The sequence below is a fragment of the Chelonia mydas genome, chromosome 24, assembly GCF_015237465.2.
Source record: "Chelonia mydas isolate rCheMyd1 chromosome 24, rCheMyd1.pri.v2, whole genome shotgun sequence".
NCBI classification, from domain to species: domain Eukaryota; kingdom Metazoa; phylum Chordata; order Testudines; family Cheloniidae; genus Chelonia; species Chelonia mydas.
The window spans coordinates 7,238,832-7,257,943 of NC_051264.2; the positions used below are offsets into that span (position 1 = coordinate 7,238,832).

Below are 19,112 nucleotides of genomic sequence, written 5' to 3' on the forward strand. Positions count from 1 at the left end.
CGGGTGATCTCACGTTTCCATGCCCTTTGGAGTGTTTACAGGCACAGCTCCTGCTCACGTCAATGGGAACTGTGCCTGCAAAAACCCCAGGAGCGGCTTATGAGGTTACTGTCCCCTCTGCTTCTGGAGCCACTTTGTTGCTATAGCAACTTCGAGTGGTATCTCCATCAAGTGTAAACACATTGCAGGCAGGGTCAGCCCCAGAACTCTTACTTCCTTCTCTCCTTTTGTGTGTCACCTCAGACCCCAGGACAGGAGCATGGGGAAGGGGCGTGCTCATCACTCTGTACCTTCAGTGCCCGTTGACCGCTTCCCATGATCCTTTTCACCCACAGCAAAGATGGCAGCACCTCCGAGAGGCCTGTGATGATCCACCGGGCGGTGCTGGGCTCCGTGGAGAGGATGCTGGCCGTCCTGGCTGAGAACTACAGCCGGAAGTGGTGAGGACAGTTGTGCTAGCTCCTAACCCTGCATCGGGAATCCCTCGCCCTACAGTTCCTTCCCAGGTGTCCCCTTCTGCTACGACTGTCCAGTGAAGACCCGCCGGGGGGCAGCCGGCGGAGGCGTGGTTCTGGGTGGGCATTTACTGTTAAGAGACTGCAGTGAGGAGTCAGGAAGAGAAGCCAGGTAGCCAGATGCCCAGGGCTCGCCCTCTGGGATGCAGCATGTCTTGTACACAGAGCAGGGGGCTGGAGTCCTAGGTTCTGCTCCCACCTCCATGTGACGTCGGGCAAGTTGCTTAAGCATTCGTGGCCTGTGCGCTTAGATGCACTGGAGTTGGGCTTAGTCCCTGCAGACAAGCTGGCCGGGGCTGCCGGTGCATTAGTGACCCATCCTGCATTGGCTTGGAAGACGGACAAAGCTCGGGGGAGCGGGAATGCCCAGCACTGAAACGCCAGGGGATGGGGAGGAGAGGGCTCTTGTGTAACGAAGTGAAGGGAACTCAGCCTCTCCCTCGCTTTGCAGGCCTCTGTGGCTGTCCCCGTTCCAAGTCATGGTGATCCCTGTCGGACCCGACACAGAGGTTTATGCCCGTGAGGTGAGTGGCGAGAGACAGGCCCGGCCTGCGCTGTCCGTGGCTGGGATCTCTGACGCATGTCTGTCTGTCTCAGGTCCGCGAGACGTTCCACCAGGCAGGGTTCACGGCGGACGTCGATGCCGACTGGGGTGCCACTCTGAACCGGAAAATCCGGAAGGCTCAGCTGGCTCAGTACAACTTCCAGCTGGGTAAGAGCGAGGGTGTGAGCCAGGGCTTCCCAAAATAACCACGTCCCACCTGTCCCTGGAGGCACGCCCGGCCACAACCAGACAGCCGTGCTTGGGGCGTAGGAAAACGAGACCACGCTTCCCCTGAACACCCGTTCTCGGATGCAACAGGTGCTCGTTACAGGAGACGATTTCTGTCCCTCATCAGCCCTCTTGCTAATGCACTGCTTCTAACAGCAGAACCGGGACCACTGGGCCAGAGGGTGCCCCTCCCCCTGTCGCCTGTTTGAGCCGGGGTGGAGGGGCTCTCGTGCGCAGGTTCCCCCTCCCTCATGGGCAGTGGAGGGGGATGCAGCCATCTCCATGGCAACATCTGTCACTCGCACTCCCCCAGAATGCACTCTCGTGCATCCAGGATCTGGGCTGGAGGAGGTCGAGACTGCGGCCGCGGCGCATTCATCCTTCCCCTCCCATCAGCCCCCTGGCGAATCCATCAGAGGAGTCACCGCTCCTGGCTGGGTTCTCTCGTCCGTGGCGTCTCCCCCGGCTGGGTACGTCCACCTCGCTGGAGAGCAGAGGGAGGGCCTGGCGCACAGGCTGTAAGGGCTGTAGGTGCACGGCCCTGCCCTCGTAGGGAGCTGTGGGGAAAGGGGCAGGCTGTACTCTGCCCCTGAGGGTCCTTTCCTTGTCCCCCCCCAACATCCCTTGGGGAGTGGGGACGGAAGCAAAGGCTACTAAGCCAACTTCCCCCTAGTTCCACAGAGGCAACAACTAGCACAGGGGGAGTGAGTTATAGGATCTACCACAGACCTTGGACTAGGTGTATTATGGTAGTGCAGGTGAGGCCCCAACTCAGAGCAACCCTTAGGCTGCTTGAACTCAGATCAAGATCCCACCATGCTGGGCGCTGCACATAGGGCCAGAGACAGTCCCTGCCCCAAAGAGCTCATGGCCTTACTAGATAAAGGAAGGATTATTCTTCACATTTTTATAAAGGCGGGAACTGAGGCCTGGAGAGTTTAGGAGTGTCTATGGCAGAGCCAGGATTTGAATCCAGCTCTCCTGAATCCCAGCCCAATGTGTTGGCCACCCTTCCATTCCTGCTGTACTGGGGCTCGCAGTGTGTGGAATGGCACACGGTGCTTAGGGAAGCTGGCCAGGCTGGCTCTGCCTTCAGCCAGTGAACACGCTGCTTAGTTTAGATTCAGTTATTGTGCCTGGCTCTCCGGTGTCACCTGGTTACAGGCCTTTCCTCCCAAATCTGCTGTCGCCATGGCAGCTGCCACCCCAGATCCTTCCACTCTCCTCATGTAAATCGCTTGAAGGCTTATTGTTCCCTGCCATTGTGTGAAGCCTAGGAAGCTGGGGTTAAAATGAACCCGGATACGGAGGAGATATCGGGACCCTCTTGGCCAGTCTGTGCTGAGACGGGTTTGGGAAGCACTCATCCCGTGGGTGTCAGGAACACGCCTCGTTAGCTCTGTGCGATCTCTTCCATTTCTAAATGAATGTTTCACATCTATAATACACGTCGATGCCCTTCCCCTGCCGGCTGGATTCTCCAGCCCTTCCCTGCTCGTCCGACCCCTTTCCGCTCTTTCGGCCCCAGTCTGTTACTCTGGCACCAACAGGCACAGGTGAAGTGACTAATAGTGACCTTGAACTAGGTGTATTACGGTAGGGCCTACAAGCCGTGACCCTGAGGCTGCTCTAACTCATGCGCTGCGTAGACGAATGAGACCGTTGCTGCCCTGTAAGATGAGGCTATAGCTGCTTACAGGGAGCGGGTAGGACTTGCCCAAGACCACAGAAGGGAGGAAAGGGGAACCAGGGGTATGAGGCAACAGTGTCTGGCCTCCAGCCTTATACTCTGGCCACTGGCCTGCATCGAGTGTGAGATCCCGAGGGAGGAAAGTGTAAGAGATGGGGGAGGGGAGATGAAGTGGAACCCCAAACCCACTGTGACCTCAGTGGTCAGTGACTGTAAAGTACCTCAGGGCCTGTTCCCTTGCTCAGCTGTGAGTGATCGGCTGTCAGAGTCCCGGCTGCCGTTAACTCATCCGGTTCTCTGCGGGCACACGGAGCTCTCTCCTAGCATGTGTGGAAGTGGTTGTGGCGAGATATGGGATGCTGGCATGCTTTGCTTGGCACAGGCTGGGGTGGCCGGTAGCTGGCCAAACCACTGGCAGGAAACCCAGTTCCAGCTCTCCGCACCCTGCTCATCTAACCTATTTGTCTCCTATAGTGAGTTTGGCAGAGATGAGAATAGAACACAGAACCCAGGAGTCCTGACTGCCCCATCCCGGGCTGTAACTCTGAATAGCAGGGGAATTCAGATAGTGAGGGTCTGAAGGGATTGAGGTTGGGAAGTTTTAAGAGCCGGTGTCCGGTTAATGATAATCCCTAGCTTTTATAATCTGGAGAGCGTGCAACGTGCTTTACAAAGGGCGTCCGTATCGTTAGCCTGTTTTACAGATGGGGAAACCGAGGCACGGGTGGGGGGAGTGATTTGCCCAAGTTCACCCAACATGCCAGTGGCAGAGCTGGGCTGGAACCCAGTTCTCCTGAGGGCTGGTCTGCACTACAGGCCTATATTGGTATAAGTACATCGCTCAGGGGTGTGAAAAATCCACCCTCCATAGCGACATAGTTATCCCACCTAGCCCTCATGTAGACAGCCTATATCAGTGGGGAGCTTCTCCCGTTAACACAGCCACCGCCTCGCGTGGAGATGGGTGAACGGCGCCAATGGGAGAGCTCTGTCCCATCCGCTTAGAGCGTCTTCACTGAAGTGCTACGGCCGCGAGCTACGCTGGTGCAGCGTGTTAAGTGTAGAGCTGCCCCGAGGCCTGTGCTCTCTCCACTAGGCCACTTCGACTCCAGCCCCAAGGACCTTTAGGTGGTTGTTGTCTGAGCTGTCTAAGGGGTTTGAACACCCAACCAATGGGAGCTGCGTGTCCAAAGCCCTCAGGTGGCTTTTTAAATCTTCGTCTCCATCTAGTTCACTCCCGATACTGCCGGTTTCCCCATTGCCCTTCACTCAGCTGGGACGAGACAGGCTGACAGGGCAGGTTTCCTTTGGTTTCTAGTCAGTTTCACTCGTCAAGGCTGCAGTGCTTGGGTTGCAGATATCTGCGGGGGGGGGGGGGTGTTTAAGATCCAGGCCTTTGCTCTGAATGGACCCAGATGCACAGTCCCGGCCCCGAAGGACCAAGAAAAATGGGGAACCTTTTGCTTAGTCAGAGTCGGTTGCGCTGCTTGTGACTGTCGCAGTCCCATTAAAAATAGACCGATCTGCCTCCCCTGTCCCCGTGGTAGTGACTCGGCTAACTCTGTCCAGCTCTGCTCATGCTTGAAAGGTAGAAACTCCTCAGGCCCAAGCTGTCTGGTTGGGGCGGCTTTGCCATGGCACAGCCAGGGGGTGCAGCCTGTGGAGAGTCGCCCTCAGATAGGAGGATTCACCAGGCGGCAAGAAGAGAGGGGGCATGGCTAGGATGCACTGTGTGGATCTCTGGCTGGGGTCTCGTCCACCTTCGCCCTCCCCCCTTCCCCCCAGGGTGTTAGCAACTGGAGGGAGGCTGAGCGAGCCCTGCAACCGGCCCCAGAGTCAGGGGAGCAAAGGGGAGCTTAATTCTGCCTTTGGACTGTGCATGGCTCTCCTAGCACCGAGGATCTGCCTCGGGGGTAGAGGAGAGGGACCACAGAAGAGGCTGAAGGAGATGGAAAATGGCTTGGCCTGGAAGCTGTCCAGGGCAGAGCGGTCTCTCCCCAGTTTGCAAAGGGCCTAGCAAGCTCTTGGATGCTGCTAGTCGCCGGTGGAACAGGGTCCAAGGGCAGGGACAAAAGCAGCGTGGCCTGGGCCATGTTACAAAAGCCCTTGCAAATGCTCTGTGGGAAAGAGCTCCGTGCTGGCTTGGTGGTGGACCAGGATCAGCCAGGCTCTTCTTGTCCCAAACGCTTGTGATTCAGCCCTTCCATTAGCCAGATGTTTTGGGGAAGTTAGGCTGAGCTCAGTGTCTGGGCTCAGTTAGGATTTCAAAGCCCTTTGTGCATTTGGATGGGGGTGACTTTTCCCAGCCCTGGATTTGTGTCAGGGGACAGGGGGTGACTCTTCCTCAGAACTCAGTATCCCTCTCGCTGTCTAAACAAACGCAAACAGCTCCTTGTCCCACCTCATCCTGCCAGGGCCTGGGCTCGGGTTGCACTTGAGTCCAGGAAACCCAGGCTTCTCCTGGGAACACCGAACTCGGCAGCTGCAGCCTTCCGCAGAACCTGGCGGGAGGAGATAACGCGCCGGGCTCCCTTGTCGCTTCGGCTGCTCTGGGTCTGGAGATGAGCTCCAGGTGACGCTGGCTCAGCTCACCGCTTCCTCCATTTGCCACGGGCTGATTAGCAGCGGCCAAAGCAACAAGGACCTCGCTGCATCTCACTCGGCCTACCGTGAGAAGTGGCTTTATGTGCCTCTGCCTGGCTGCAGCCCTGGGGAGAGTGGGATGCCTCCCATTGCCCTGCCTGGGAACTGCAGCTGCTTCCCCCGGGGCTGGATTGGCTCCCAGCTCCCGAAAGTGCTACCATGACAGCCCTGGTGCTTGGGATCCTCTGGCCACCAGTGGGGTGCAGCGATTGTCTGTCTCCCTCCCCTCTCCCCCCACCCCCACTGTCCTGTCCACATACCTCAGCCCTGCCCTGCAGGGACCCCCCTAAGGCGGGGGTCAGTCTTGGCCTTTCCGCTACAGCTGCTGGCCCGGGGTGGAGGCAACAGGAGACATAACTGATGGCCTTTGAATGCACCCGCCCCCATTCCTTATACTCATGGGCAGGCTGCAGCACGGCTCTCCCTGGGCACCGTTCCATCGCGTAGCCTGGGCTGATGACCAGAGCCCTCTTGCTTCGCTTCCTGGTGGGCACTGGAGCAGAGCCAGAGCAGACCTGGTGGCCTGTCCCCCTTCAGCAACGCACAGGGGAACTGGGTCCCTCCCCTCCCCTGATCTCTGCCTGTGGGGGAGATTGATGCTGCTGAGGGCCTTGCTGGGTCTTGCTGGGTGCCTTGATGCCCCTCGCCACCCACTGTAGGGTCTTGCATGGAGCCTTGCATGCAGGGGAGTTTCCCATGGGGTGCGCTGGGCTGGGGAGGAAGTGGTAGTCCCAGTTCTCCTGCTTTGTAGTCAGCCTCGCCATGTCTCTCTTGCAGTGGTTGGCAGGAAGGAGCTGTCCAGCCGCACCGTGAACGTCCGCACCCGCGACTCCAGGCAGCATGGGCAGCGTGGCCTGCAGGAGGTGCTGCTCAGGCTGCGGGAGCTGCGGGATGCCCGGCTCAGAAACGCCGAGGAGCTGTTCTGAGCCAGTCCCCGCCGGGCATGTCGTGGGCTCGCCTCTCCGGGGGAAGCAGGTGGCGATGAGCGGCTGCCTGTCCGAGTCAGTGATGGAGCAGACAAGCCAGGTGCCAGTGGCCTGGTCCGTAGGATTGGGCTGGGCTTGCCAATGGGTGTCAAGCGTCTGTGACTAGCCCTAGCCCTTGCCACGGGTTCGGTGCCACAGAGAGGCTACGCCAGCTGCTTTCCAGATGTCCGTCGCCCTATGGCATCGGTGCAAACCCTACACACTCCTGCGATCTACCGGAGCTGCATCCACTCCACAGACTAAGGGCAGGACCCGCTTTAGGGGCTGGCGGCTACTGAGAGGCACCCCTCCCCCCCCGCCCCGCCAGCGAGACGGGGAGAAGAAATGCACGCTGATTCTGTAGCGTAGCAGGGGCTGGACCCCCCCCTCCCCCTTCCCCCCCGGCCGGAGGAAGATGGTTCCTGGGACGTACAGGCCTGGCCTGTTGGCTCCGGTCACTCACTCAGCCTCACTCTCGCGGACTCGGGTCCCCTGGGCCGATTAAAATGTGTTATCAAGTCAAGGCAGTGTCACTAGTGGTGGCTACCGGCGCCGATTGTACCCTGGACACGCCGCTGAGCTGCTGGTGAGCGGTGCCCCACGGGGGCGAGCGCAGCAGCTGCTGGCTGGCTCTCCCTGCAGCGGAAGCTCTGAGGTCCCTGTTCCGGGAGGGCAGGTGCAGCAGGCCTCTGCTTTGCATCGGGGGATCTCCAAGTGCCCCACGCACAGTCCATTGTCCCCATGAGGTAGCTCCGTATCAGCATCCCTGTTCACCCTGGCAGGCTGTGCTGTCTAGTGGGAGGTGCTGGAACTGTATGGGCTCAGGATGGAATTGCTGTGGGGAGCAGAGTCCCCCACCGCTGCTACCAGGGGGGTGTCTGCCCCTGCTTCTGCCCCATCTGGCGCTGGCCCCTGTCCCAAGACAGGACACTTGGTAGTGGGGGGCCTCAATTGTCTTCCAGCTTGGCGATTCGTGTGCTCTATTGAACTGGGAGGCAGGACACCTGGGTTCTCTTCCCAGCTTTGCTGCTGGGTGGCTGGGCAAGTTGCTTCTCTTCTCTTTGCCTGACTTTCCCTGCCACGTGTGAGCCCTTCAGAGCTGGGGCTCTCACAAGAGATACGTCGGCAGCACCTAGTGCAGCGGGGGCTTGAGCAATAACAGATGGGGAAACCGAGGCACAGAGTTAAATGGCTGCGTTTTGCGCCCACAGTGCCCATTTCATGAGACCACAGGAGCCTGTGCAGGTTGGGAACAGAATCCCAGTCTCTGTGCTAACCAGTAGGCAGTGCCCCCTGCCTCACCCTCCTGTTGAATGTGGGGTCATGCCGAGCTGGGCCTTTGGATTTACTGGGTGGGGAGAGAAACGAGCTCTCCTGCGCACATGGAAAACTGGATTGTGCAACTCTGAGTCATGGTGGTGAATACTTCCTTACACCACTGTCCTCAGTAGCTGCTCACGGGCGTGAGCAATGGTTGCACAACGCTGCCGGGGTAGGATGATGACCTTCCCCTGTCTGTGGCTGCTGATGGTGCACTTCAGCGATTGCGACTGTGCCTTGCTCAATCGAGCCCCAAATAATGTCTGATCCGGGAGCTCGTGAACAATGGGGCCTTCCCAAAAGCCAGCATGGGCCTCTTGAACTAAGCAGGGTTAGGGTGGGGCAGGACTTGGAAGGGAGACCTCTCAGGAAATCATGGGGCAGGTACTGTCCCTTTGTTGTGTTTGTACAGCACCTGGCACCAGGGTCTTGGAGACCCTACAATAATATAAATCAATATCATCCTAACACATCGTCCATCCCAACAGGATCTTTAAGTCACTTCACAAACCACCGATGCAGCCAGTTCTGGGGTGGAACATGGGATGTTATATCCAACGTGCTGTGCCAGGAGAGACAAGGTGGCAGAGGGGAATATCCTTTACTGGACCAACTCCTGTTGGTGGGGGAGACAACCTTTGGAGTCAAGTATCAGAGGGGTAGCCGTATTAGTCTGTATCCACAAAGACAACGAGGAGTCTGGTGGCACCTTAAAGACTAACAGATTTATTCAGGCATAACCTTTTTAAGCTCCCAGGCTCGTCTTTTGAAAGAGTTGTGTGGGTTTCCTTTGAAGATGAGGACTGAGAGGTCGGATTTTAGGGTGATCATTTTGTGACAACTGTTCACCCACCGGTGATAGGGTGTTTTTGTCTTTTATCGTTTTTCCATGTGAGTTCATTTGATAGCAATGTGATTGTCTGGTTTCACCCCAATAGCTGTTGTTGGGGCATTTCGTGCACTGGATGAGGTACACCACGTGTTGTGATGGGCACGGGTGGGACCGTGGCATAGGTGTCTTGTGGGGGGTATTGATTGATCATTGTAGCCGTGGAGCTGTGTCTGCAGGTTTTGCATCTGTTCTGGCACCAGCTGCGGGTGAACGCCTGCAAGGAACAAGCCGCTCATGGATCCATCGACAGTTACTCGGAATCCGCGTTGGGGTCTGTTCTGGTGCCCGTCCATGCAATAGATTTATGCTCACAGCCCCCGCGCCATGGGGCACGGCCATTCTGTTATCCCCATTGGGCAAGTGAAGCGCCCAGAGAGACGCCTGCGATCGTGGCAGAACGGGGAACTGCATCCTAGACACATTCAGGCTGGAAATGAGGGTAATTAACCTTGGGAACCACTTCCCAAGGGTTGTGGTGGATTCTCCATCAGTGCCTCGATGGAGGTTGGAAAAGGATCTGCCCTAGTTCAAACAGGAATTAGTTGGGGGCAGGTCTCTGGCCTGGGTTCTGCAGGAGGTCAGACTAGACAATCACAACGGTCCCTCCTGGCCTTGGAGAAACCCGTCTGTCCCAGGCTCCCCACCGCAAGGCCATGCTCCCCACCGGGCCACCCTGCTTGTAGAGTGCGAAGCTGCGGTTTTGTTTTTTAAAAGACCAAGCTAGGGCATCTGGCTGCAGTGTAGCGTTGGCCCCACGCATGTGTTTGTTGCGACAGGGCCTGACAGATATTTCAACACAGTGGATTTAAAAAAAAGAAAAAAGGGGGGGACACAAAAAACCCATTCGATCTTTCAAAATCCAGAGCTAAAATCCTCAGTGAGTCTCCTTCATAACACACTGGCCATTGTTGCTGCCAGTTTCCTGTAAACCGATCCCTACCTCCTGAGGTGCCATGTTCTAGATGGGGGTGTACAATTGCTTCTTTGTAAAGCTTCGAACATCGGATAAGTTTCTGAGTCACTTGCCAGGCCTGCCCTGACTCAATCAAAACCTCTATTGAAAGCCCTCCGAGCAACTTGAGCTTATCTTTCCCCTGCATGGAGTGCATCTTGACAGAGTTTCTCACGGTGAATTGTCTTTCACAAGACACTGACGTGCTGCGGTTGGCACCTCGATACCGCTCGGGAACTTGACAGGTAGCGCTCACCGCGGTGCTGGTGAGCTTGTGTTCCGGGACGTGCCAGGACGCTTTCCAAAACCGAGATGCAACCACCTCTAGGGCGGAACGGGGTAGCTGTCTAACGGCACGCAGCAACATTGCGCCCTGCTTTGACAGCGAAGGACCCGGATTGAAAATGGAGAGAGGCCGAGTGTCGGGAGCGGCATTTGAATTGGGCGATTTATGAAGAGTGCCAGGGGATTTTTAATAACCTGGAGTGGTCAGCAACTAGTTTCTGGGCCTGGTTTTCATTTACACCACTCTGGCAGTGTTCAGGGGCCTTAGTCTCAGTGAGAGTCAGGCCAAATTCTATGCTGCCACTTAAACTGAACAAGGTGGCCTGGGGCAGGGAGCTTGGAACACCCGCCTTCTAGTGCCCGCACATGTGGCTCCCATCACTGATGTGTTTGTCCTCACAACCCCCCTGGCAGGCAGGGCAGGGCGGTTATCCTTGTTGGGAAGGTGGGAAACTGAGGCACAGAGAGACTAAGCGACTTGTCCAAAGTCACACAGGGAGAGGGAATTGGTTCCAGAACAGAGAATTAAACATGGGTCTCCCACATTTTAGGCTAGTGCCCTAAGAACTGGCCCATCCTTTCTCCCCCCTCACTTTACTGCCTGTGCCACCTTGTAGCACTGCAATGGGCTGCAAAACAATTGTCCGTCCCTTCCCAGAGCTGGCTGCATTTCCGTGGAGGATGGAAAGATGGGAATCGCTGCCGATGCTTTGAAGGAAGGCGGTGGAGTTGGGTTGGCTTGCAGCAACAGTTGAATTGGGCCCTGCGCTGTAGGGTGGAAAAGTGCGGGGTAGACCTGAGACGTTCTCACTATCCTGTTTCAAGCCCCGCACGTCTCCCATTGTTTGCTGTTGCTCATGACACACTCTGCTTCTTCCTGGCAGGGAGCCGAGAGGCCAGTGGAGCGGTCTCTCCTGCACGCATTCTGGCAGGAGGCCCGTGGAGGGAGGGTGGCGACCAGGTCTGGGTCCGGGGCGGGTAGGGGGGTTGTGTGTTAAAGCCATTCGAGACTGGCCCGGGAGTGTATGGCGGAGTCATCACGCAAGCCTTGCCCACCGCCAGCCTCTTGCACTTGCTCTCTCGGCTCTAGGGGTGCCGCTCATGCCATCCCAGTGCTTAGCCCTGGTGAAAAGTGTTCCCTGGGCAAGCCTCTCTCCGTGGAGTGGGTACAGCGCAGAGTGTGGCCATGCCCGCTTTGCCCATCTGGTGAGATGAGTCAGTGTCACCCCCCCCCCCATCTTACAGATGGGCACAGAGCTGGGGCAGTGAGCTTGGAACACCTGGCGCCTAGTGCCCAGCCGCCCCTGCCCAGCTGGTGGAGAAAGGAGGTGGCTGTACAGACAGCAGGGGTGGATGCCACACGCTGGACTGGTGCCCACCCCCATTTCCCCCATAGACCACTGAATCCCCGTACCACTTTGCTGTCCTGTTTGCAAACTGCTTTACCCAGACCGGACTCTATTCTGCTGTCCGTGATTGGCACAGTCCATCACTCTTGGTTTGTGCCAGCCGGTTTAGTTGAGGGTAAACACGGAGAACCCGGAGCTGACCTGCATCTCCTTTGGAGGATATGGAGTTTAAGCTCGTCTCCTTTAAGGACCTGAGCGTTTGCTCGCTTCTGCTGCCCTGGGAGAAGCTGATCCCGGCTGTGCACGGTCACTGGGTACGTGGCAGCAAGTGTCAAAAATTTGTTTTAATGGCACTGCCTGTTTCCCCCCCCCCCATGGTATCTTCGCCTCAGCCCACTTCCAAGCAGGGCGTCTCCGCACCCCCTTAGTGCCCACCAGGCCCCTGCCTGGCCGGGAACAGCAAAAAGGCTAGTGGACGACTTCCCCCACCCCACACACACTACATTGCTTAGAGCCATGGGGGTCATTGGTGGATGGGCACCCCAACGGGGCCTCTGACGAATGCAGCCAGCTGGAGGTAAGTGTTGTCACTGGGGTACACGGGGACAGGAAGCCCCAGAGAGAGGAAGTGACTGGCTCCAGTGAGTCAGGGGCAGAGCTGGGAACTGAGCCCATCTCTCCTGGGTTCCAGCCCCGTGCTTCACCACACCCATCCTCCCAGAGCAACTAGTTTCAGCAGGGGTCACTGGGCTTGCCCGGCTTGGAAGCCCCCGGCCCTTATTCCTAATCCCCGGAACTATCCAGCCCCTAACTGAACCGGGTTTCCTCGCCTGGGGTCGCCTCTCTGGCAATCGCTGCATATCCAGGCTGGGCTGGCTCTGTCTGCAGGAATGAAAGAGGGGAAAACATTTCTGGAGCCAAGGCTGCTGGCTGGGTGAAACCTCCATTCCCACTGTGTTTCCCAGCTGGACAGTTTGCCCTGAAGGCATGAGCTGGGAGAGCTGGCAGAGCGGCACCGCAGCCCTGCCATCTCCTTCCCGGCAGTTGCATTGTAATTCTAGAGCATTTGGAAAATAACTTTTCCCCTGAGCTACCTGGGTCTGAGCCAAATCCCTCTGCTGCTCTGCCCCAATCATTTCCCATCTCCACCTCCTCTGAAAACACCCGACCCTCTTTACAGGGCCCTGCTTGGGTCAGGAATGCTTGGTAGGAGTGGTTGGATAACCCACTCTCCAGAACTGGGGTGTGGGGGGGAACTGAGGTACAAAGAAGAGGAAGTGATTGGTCCCCAATCCAGTGGTGGAGCTGGAAATGCAGCCTGTGTCCTTCCGCCTGCACTCAGCCCCGCCGAGACGCCCCCCCTGCTTTTCCAGCTGCGGGCTGTCCTTTACCGTAGCAGCCTCCTTGAAGGCTGAGGGGGCGGTTTGGCTCACGGCTGAAGGTTAAATGGGATTATAAAACCCAGCTGGTACTTTCCCATGGTCGTCAACCACTTCCCTCCCCGTTGGAGAAATAATGGGTGACTCATGAGGGCCATGCACCTTGCTATCCCCCCGCACCAGTGTGTGTGGGGGGGAGCGCTTTGCACAGGTGTACCGACTGCACAAGGTGCAGGCTGATGGAGAACTGGGCCCTGAGAGCCAGGCCCAATGGCTCTAGCTGTTAAGTCCTGCCATGAGCATTCCTCCAAGTGATTCCAGGGGCCGCAGGACTGGCCTGCTTTGATCCCCAAAATCTCTTCTGGTTGACACACAACATTTCCTGCATTCAGAGCTGCCTGGGGGAGGCAGTTTGCCCTCAGCCCCCTGTGTGAAAGGGCCCCCAGTCTGAGTGGCATTCACTCTTGGGGTCGCTGCGCCGCTCGGGTTTGGCCCATCTAAGGAGGGGAGTGGCCTGGCTTCAAGACTAAGCTTGATGAATTTATGGAGGGGGTGGTATGATGGGATAGCCTAATTTTGGCAATTAATTGATCTTTGACTATTAGCGGTAAATATGCCCAATGGCCTGTGATGGGATGTTAGGGTGGGATCTGAGTTACTACAGAGAATTCTTTCCTGGGTGTCTGACTGGTGAGCCTTGTGCACATGCTCAGGGTTTAGCTGATCGCCATATTTGGGGTCGGGCAGGAATTTTCCTCCCGGGCAGATTGGCAGAGGCCCTGGGGGGTTTTCGCCTTCCTCTGCAGCGTGGGGCAGGGGTCACTTGCTGGAGGATTCTCTGCACCTTGAAGTCTTTAAGCCACGAGTTGAGGACTTCAATAGCTCAGACATAGGTCAGGGGTTTGTTACAGGAGTGGGTGGGTGAGATTCGGTGGCCTGCGCTGTGCAGGAGGTCTGACTAGACAATATAATGGTCCCTTCTGACCTTAAAGTCTATGAGTGGGGCTGGCCCTGTTTGAGCCACGCGAAAGGCTGGGCCATATGGAATAGGGCTGCTCTCCCGGGAGCCGCGTAGCCTTCTCCGAGTGTAGCCACAGAACCCCACCTACTCCAAGCCAATCTTTGCGAGAGGAAGCCAGGGTGTTGCTCTGCCGGGCAGGGACTGTCTGGCTTTTGGTTCTGGTTGTACAGTGCCTCGTGCATGGCCCATGTCTGGGATGCTAGGCAGTGGTGGAGCTAATAGGGGAGTAGAGGGGACAGTGGGGCCCCCCTTTGTGGCCTATAGGTGTATGTTCGGCACCTTTTTGCATGGGGCTGCAGAGTGAGCCCACCCCACGCTCTCCAGGGCCCGGATCCCTGCTCCAGACGTTGCAACCTGGTGCACGGGGCCAGGTGGTGCCGCGTCCCTGTGCATCAGGCCTCGATGCCGTTCACTCAGGTTTGGCCCGGCTGCCCCCTCTCTCATGGTGGAGGAGTGGCCAAAGCTGAGCGGTGCCATGACCCTGGTGTCAGGTCACAACTCCCGGAGCAGGGAGCTGCCAGGGGAGTGCAGGGTGGGGTCACTCGCCAGCCTTGCCCCACCCCCCAGGGCCAGGGTTAAGGTTGCGGTGCCGGGGTGGGCGAGGATGGTCAGTGCCCTCTAGGCCATTGGCCTCCCATTGGCAAACTACCACGGCTGTGAGGCGCGATGCTAATACACCTAATAAATCACATGTGGCAGCATAAACCCCCATGGGCACGTTAGTGACCAGCCCAGAGGGTGTCCTTACTCCTCCCTTCAGATTTTAAAACCTTTGAAATCAGTCAGGTTCCACCGGGCCAGAGTAAACCCCCAGCCCGAGAGTGCGCCACGGCGTGCAGGGGCACGAGTGACTCTGGATTTACACCAGTGTAACTGACGTCAGAGTCTGGGTTTTCTACCCTGTGCACAGTGATGGTAACAGGGAAACGTCCTGTGTGGTTTATCAGCTCCGATAATAAGCAGCTGAATAGTGATGACTGGAAACATTTGGTCCTTCCGGGCAAGCATTTCGTTGTGATTGGTCATCGTTTTATGATTGTCTGCTTTAGCGCTTGGTCACTCAGCGGGTTAATCCAGATTCACGACTGTGCTTTAATTTCACACTCTCCCTTAATCTGAATTAACTGTCAAGTGTAGACAAGCTCTTAGGAGCACCTAGAGGCACCTGCTAAGTTCAGGGCTCCATTGTGAGGGCTTGTCTGTGCAGCATCCGGCACAATCTAATTAGGCCAGGCGGACAAAGTGGGAGGAGGGGAAGTGACTTGTCTAAGGTCACCCAGCGGGTGAGTGGCAGAGTCTTCTGTGTCCCAACTGTGCCGTAACCACTGGGCCACCCCTCGTCTCTTGTTTTCTCTCTCTCGCACTCGTGATTTTCCGGGCCCAGTCCCACAAGCTAGGGCAGGCAGGCAAGATCGCTCAGGGCTCTCAGGTTTGTCAGGATCAGCCCCTACGTCATCTTCTAGCCAGAGACTTCGGCTGCTTCTGCCAGGTCCTGATACTCCACCTGCCCTGCTCCCGGAGGCGTCACTCACGTCTGTGCCGCATGCGCATCAAATGCTCCCACCAGCCTGTGCGGAGAACGGGGGGGTGAAATCCCAGCACCTCTGCCTGCGGTCACGTTTTGTGCCCTCGTTACCCAGGTATCCACGACTCCAGCAGGAGATAGGCACCGAGAATCCAACCTGCGGTGGCTGCCCTGTGCTTGGCTGAGTTCCACGCTGTGAGATTTTGCTCCCCTCCCAGACAGGTCCAACGTGCCTGAACAAAACTTCGAACCAAGCACACATCATCTCAGCACTTCATTTTGTCAGGCAGCTGTAGGTTTGCTTTGGAAAGACAGGAGCTATCCATCACTGAGGATAGCATTACAGTGGCCTTTCTGTAGCGCTCGCCACGTGCTGTTAATAATCCTGTAGCGTCCTTCATGCAAGGATCTCAAAGATCCCTATAGCAGGAGCACGGCCCAAAGGATAGTGCAATTTGGATTTTATTCTCAGCTCTGGCAATGGCCTGCTCGGTGACCTTGGGCAAGTCCCTTCTTTGCTGTGTGCTTCAGTTTACCCATCTGTGCACAGGGGCTAATGATACTGACATCCTTTGTAAAGGGCTTTAAGATCTGATGTTGTAAGAGCTAGATATTATTATTAAAGTAAGTGTGACTGTGATACCCACTTTCAGATCCCTTTGCACTGCCAGACTAGTGTAAAGGAGAATCAGGTAATGTGTGATTGCAAACAGGAGTAAACTGCTTTGAGATCTACTGGTGAAAAGCCTGAGGTAAGAACTAGGGATGATTATTTTATTAATGCTGGCCAATCAGTTTAATTGCATGCATTGCAAACATTCCCAACAGTACTGTCTAGTTTGGCAAGTCAGCATCACCATCGCTGGTTTGCAACTGGGGAAACTGAGGCCTGGAGTTGGGGAAGTGACTGGCACCTGGATCCCATGCAGGGAGGCATAGGAAGAACTGGACATGCCTGGCTCCTAGTCTGGTAATGGGCCCACTGTATCATGCTGCCATGATTCAGGTGGGAGAGCTGCTGTGACTAACTTCAGCCGGGCATAGGTGCCGGGTGAGGTTTGAACCCGGGGCAACTCCAGGGGTTTCCTCAAAATGCAATACAGAGCGTAAGTCTGAACTTCTGGATCCGCCACCTACTTGCTGTCACCAAGCTGCTCTGTGTCTCAATTTCCCCCAACTGTTAAACAGGGAAACCATTATAAACGAAGCTGAGCTGTACTTGGTGTGAAGAAGCAATTGACAGAGAGGAGTCTGGGATATTTTGAGGAGTTAGTGGTGGGAAAAGGCTTGGGGTTAGAGCTTGGACTGGGGACTTGGGTTCTATTCCTGGCTCAGCCACCAACTTACTGAGTGACCGTGAAAGAGTCTCTTCCCTGTTCCGTGCCTCAGCTTCCTCACCTGTAACATGGAGAGTGATGATCGTTGTGTGTAACAGCTGCAGTCATGGCCCAGGGCTCCATTATTGTGCTAGCCACTGTACAGACACAGAACAACCGGGGACCATTCAGTGTGTGTTTCGTAAGGCCCTGTCTCTTCGTGGGTGGATGTACAGCTCCTGGCACATTGGGGCCTCCCAACGTGAATCATGGGACGGGCAGCCGGATTCCTTTCCCTTTGCTATGCCCTACAGGCCAGCAATGCTGGAGCCTTTGGCTGTTGCTGGGCCACCTTGATTTCTCTGCGCTCACTTCATCCAGCTGGGGCTTATTTGCATTTAGACTTTCGGGAGACTGCAAGGAGCCAGTCCAGCCGGAATCAATTTATTTATGAAATTCCTGAGGTGGGAGCAGGAAGCACAGGAAGATTGTGGGGCCGCTGCCTGAGATAAGGAGCGCAGAGATATTTAGCAGGTGATAATGCAAACCTCAGACGAAGAGGAGGGAATCTGGCCCCTGACCTGGAGCAGTCAGGTCGTGATTTCCATGACATTAGAGGCTAGTTTGAGACCTGTTAAAGGGGCCAGATTGTCCGAGGTGCTGAGCACCACTAGCTCCCACTGACTTTGGTCAGGGTGCTGGGACCGCAGCACCAGGTGCATGGGGGCGGGAGGGCAGTGGTTAGGGTGCTAGCCTTGGAACCCTGGTCTCTGAAGGTTGGAAGTGCTAGCCTTGGAACCCTGTCCCTGCTTTGCCACAGTCTCCAGGTGTGACCCTGGGCAAGTCCCTTAGATGCTCCGTGCCTCAGTTTCCTCACCCAAACCATGGGGATAATAGCCCTGCCCCACAGGGGGTGGTGAGGCTAAATCCATTAAAGACTGAGTGTTCTGACACTGCAGGGAGGGGGGCCAGATAAGTATCTGAGAGAGAGAGCGGTCATCACGGCAAAAGGAGGACTAAAGTATTTAGACACCTCGCAGAATTTGCAAACACCCCTCAGTTGGGTGCCTAACTCCCTTAGACTATCAAAGGGAGTTGGGCACTTTGTAAATCCACTAGGCACCGTAGTAGCCAATTGCTGCCTTTCGTTGCCGTGCTGTGCACTTAAAGAGGATACTGGAGAAGCTGGAGGCAGGCAGAGAAGAAGGAGGCCGGGGGGGGGCCGGGGGGGTGTTGCAAGGCAAACCTGCTCCACACTCACCCTGCAGCAGCAGCTCTTGTCCTGGGGAACTGGGCCCGGCTCCCTGCTCTGGCCGTTATGACCTGGCATGGGGAGGGTCACAGCCACACTTAGGTTTGGCTCGGCTGCCCCTCCATGACAGAGGTCACCAGGTCACAACTCCACTTGGTTTGGGGGCCCTCTCAAATGGGGGGGCGGGGGTGGAGCAAAGGCCCCCACCCACCAGGTGTCCCAGGCAGTTAGTGATGGGAAAAGTCTTGGGGCTAGAGCACTGGACTGAGATTCAGGAGTCCTGGGCTCTGTTCCCAGCTCTGCCACTGCTCTGTGCCTCAGTTTCCCCACCTGTATAATGGGGAATGATGGTCTTTATTTGTCTTTGGGTAGCCCCATCAGAGCCTTGGTCATGGCCCAGGACCCACTACTGTGCCAGGCACTGAACAAACGCAGAAACCCAGGGGGCTCATTTAACTCCTCTTTCCTTAGGCCCTGCCTCTTCCTATAAATTCCAATCCACCCTTGGGTGCCTTTGTGGAAGGGATGTTTGGATAAAACACGAGTGACAGGGCTCAGTACAGGGTGGGTTGGGGGAGCTGTCTGGCTTCTGCTGTGCAGGAGTCAGACCAGATGATCTAATGGCCATGAACTCTATGAAGAGGCCTCAGTTGAAGATTGTAAACTCTTTGGGGTCGTGGGACTGTCGTTTTGTTCTGTGTCTGTCCAGCACCTCACACCATGGGGTCCTGGGGCCGTCACTGGGGCTGGCAGGTGGTATTGTAATGCACAGAAAGGGTGACGCTGTCTCAGGAATGAGGATCATGAGGCTTGGCAGAACTCAAATGTGTTTTTTTTTAATAATTTCAATGGCTACTCTCAAGATTAATTTTTAACCCTTTTCTTTTAGGTTTTGATCACTTTAAATTTTCACAGTTGCAGGACATTTATGGGGGCGACAGTCGGTGTTGCCCTTCAAAAAGTGAAAGCTTTATAAACTGTTCACAGAGCTTGCTAGCAGCCCCGGGCAAAACGGTTCAAGTCAATACCCTTAAATCCACCCATCATACCTGTCTCTACCGTTCATCTGCTGGCCCCTTTGAAAGGAGCCTAATGCAAAAATGGAAACCGCTGGGCTTTGACGGGAACATTCGCAAACCGCAGTTTTCTTACGTTGCCTATCGATCGTTATCCATGGAAACGTGGGTGTGTCTGTGTGCGGCGAAATCGATCTTTACTGACATTAACCGTAAAAAA

The 19,112-nt window shown here is 56.2% G+C and overlaps 1 protein-coding gene across 9 annotated transcripts in view; it reads left to right on the forward strand.

The window, feature by feature from the left end:
- Positions 1–19,112, forward strand: part of TARS2 (threonyl-tRNA synthetase 2, mitochondrial) — a 41,873-nt gene that overhangs the window by 22,287 nt on the left and 474 nt on the right. For 5 of the 9 annotated variants that reach the window (XM_037882999.1, XM_037882996.2, XM_037882997.2 and 2 more), the window contains 4 exons: positions 336–440; positions 967–1,039; positions 1,113–1,227; positions 6,398–7,108. In XM_037882999.1, the coding sequence (XP_037738927.1) occupies positions 336–440; positions 967–1,039; positions 1,113–1,227; positions 6,398–6,546 (442 nt within the window). In that variant the 3' untranslated portion in view covers positions 6,547–7,108. Of the gene's footprint in view, positions 1–243; positions 441–966; positions 1,228–6,397; positions 7,109–19,112 lie in introns of those variants that run through there. The other 4 variants (XM_043535423.1, XM_043535422.1, XM_043535424.1 and 1 more) reach the window with 4 other exon arrangements.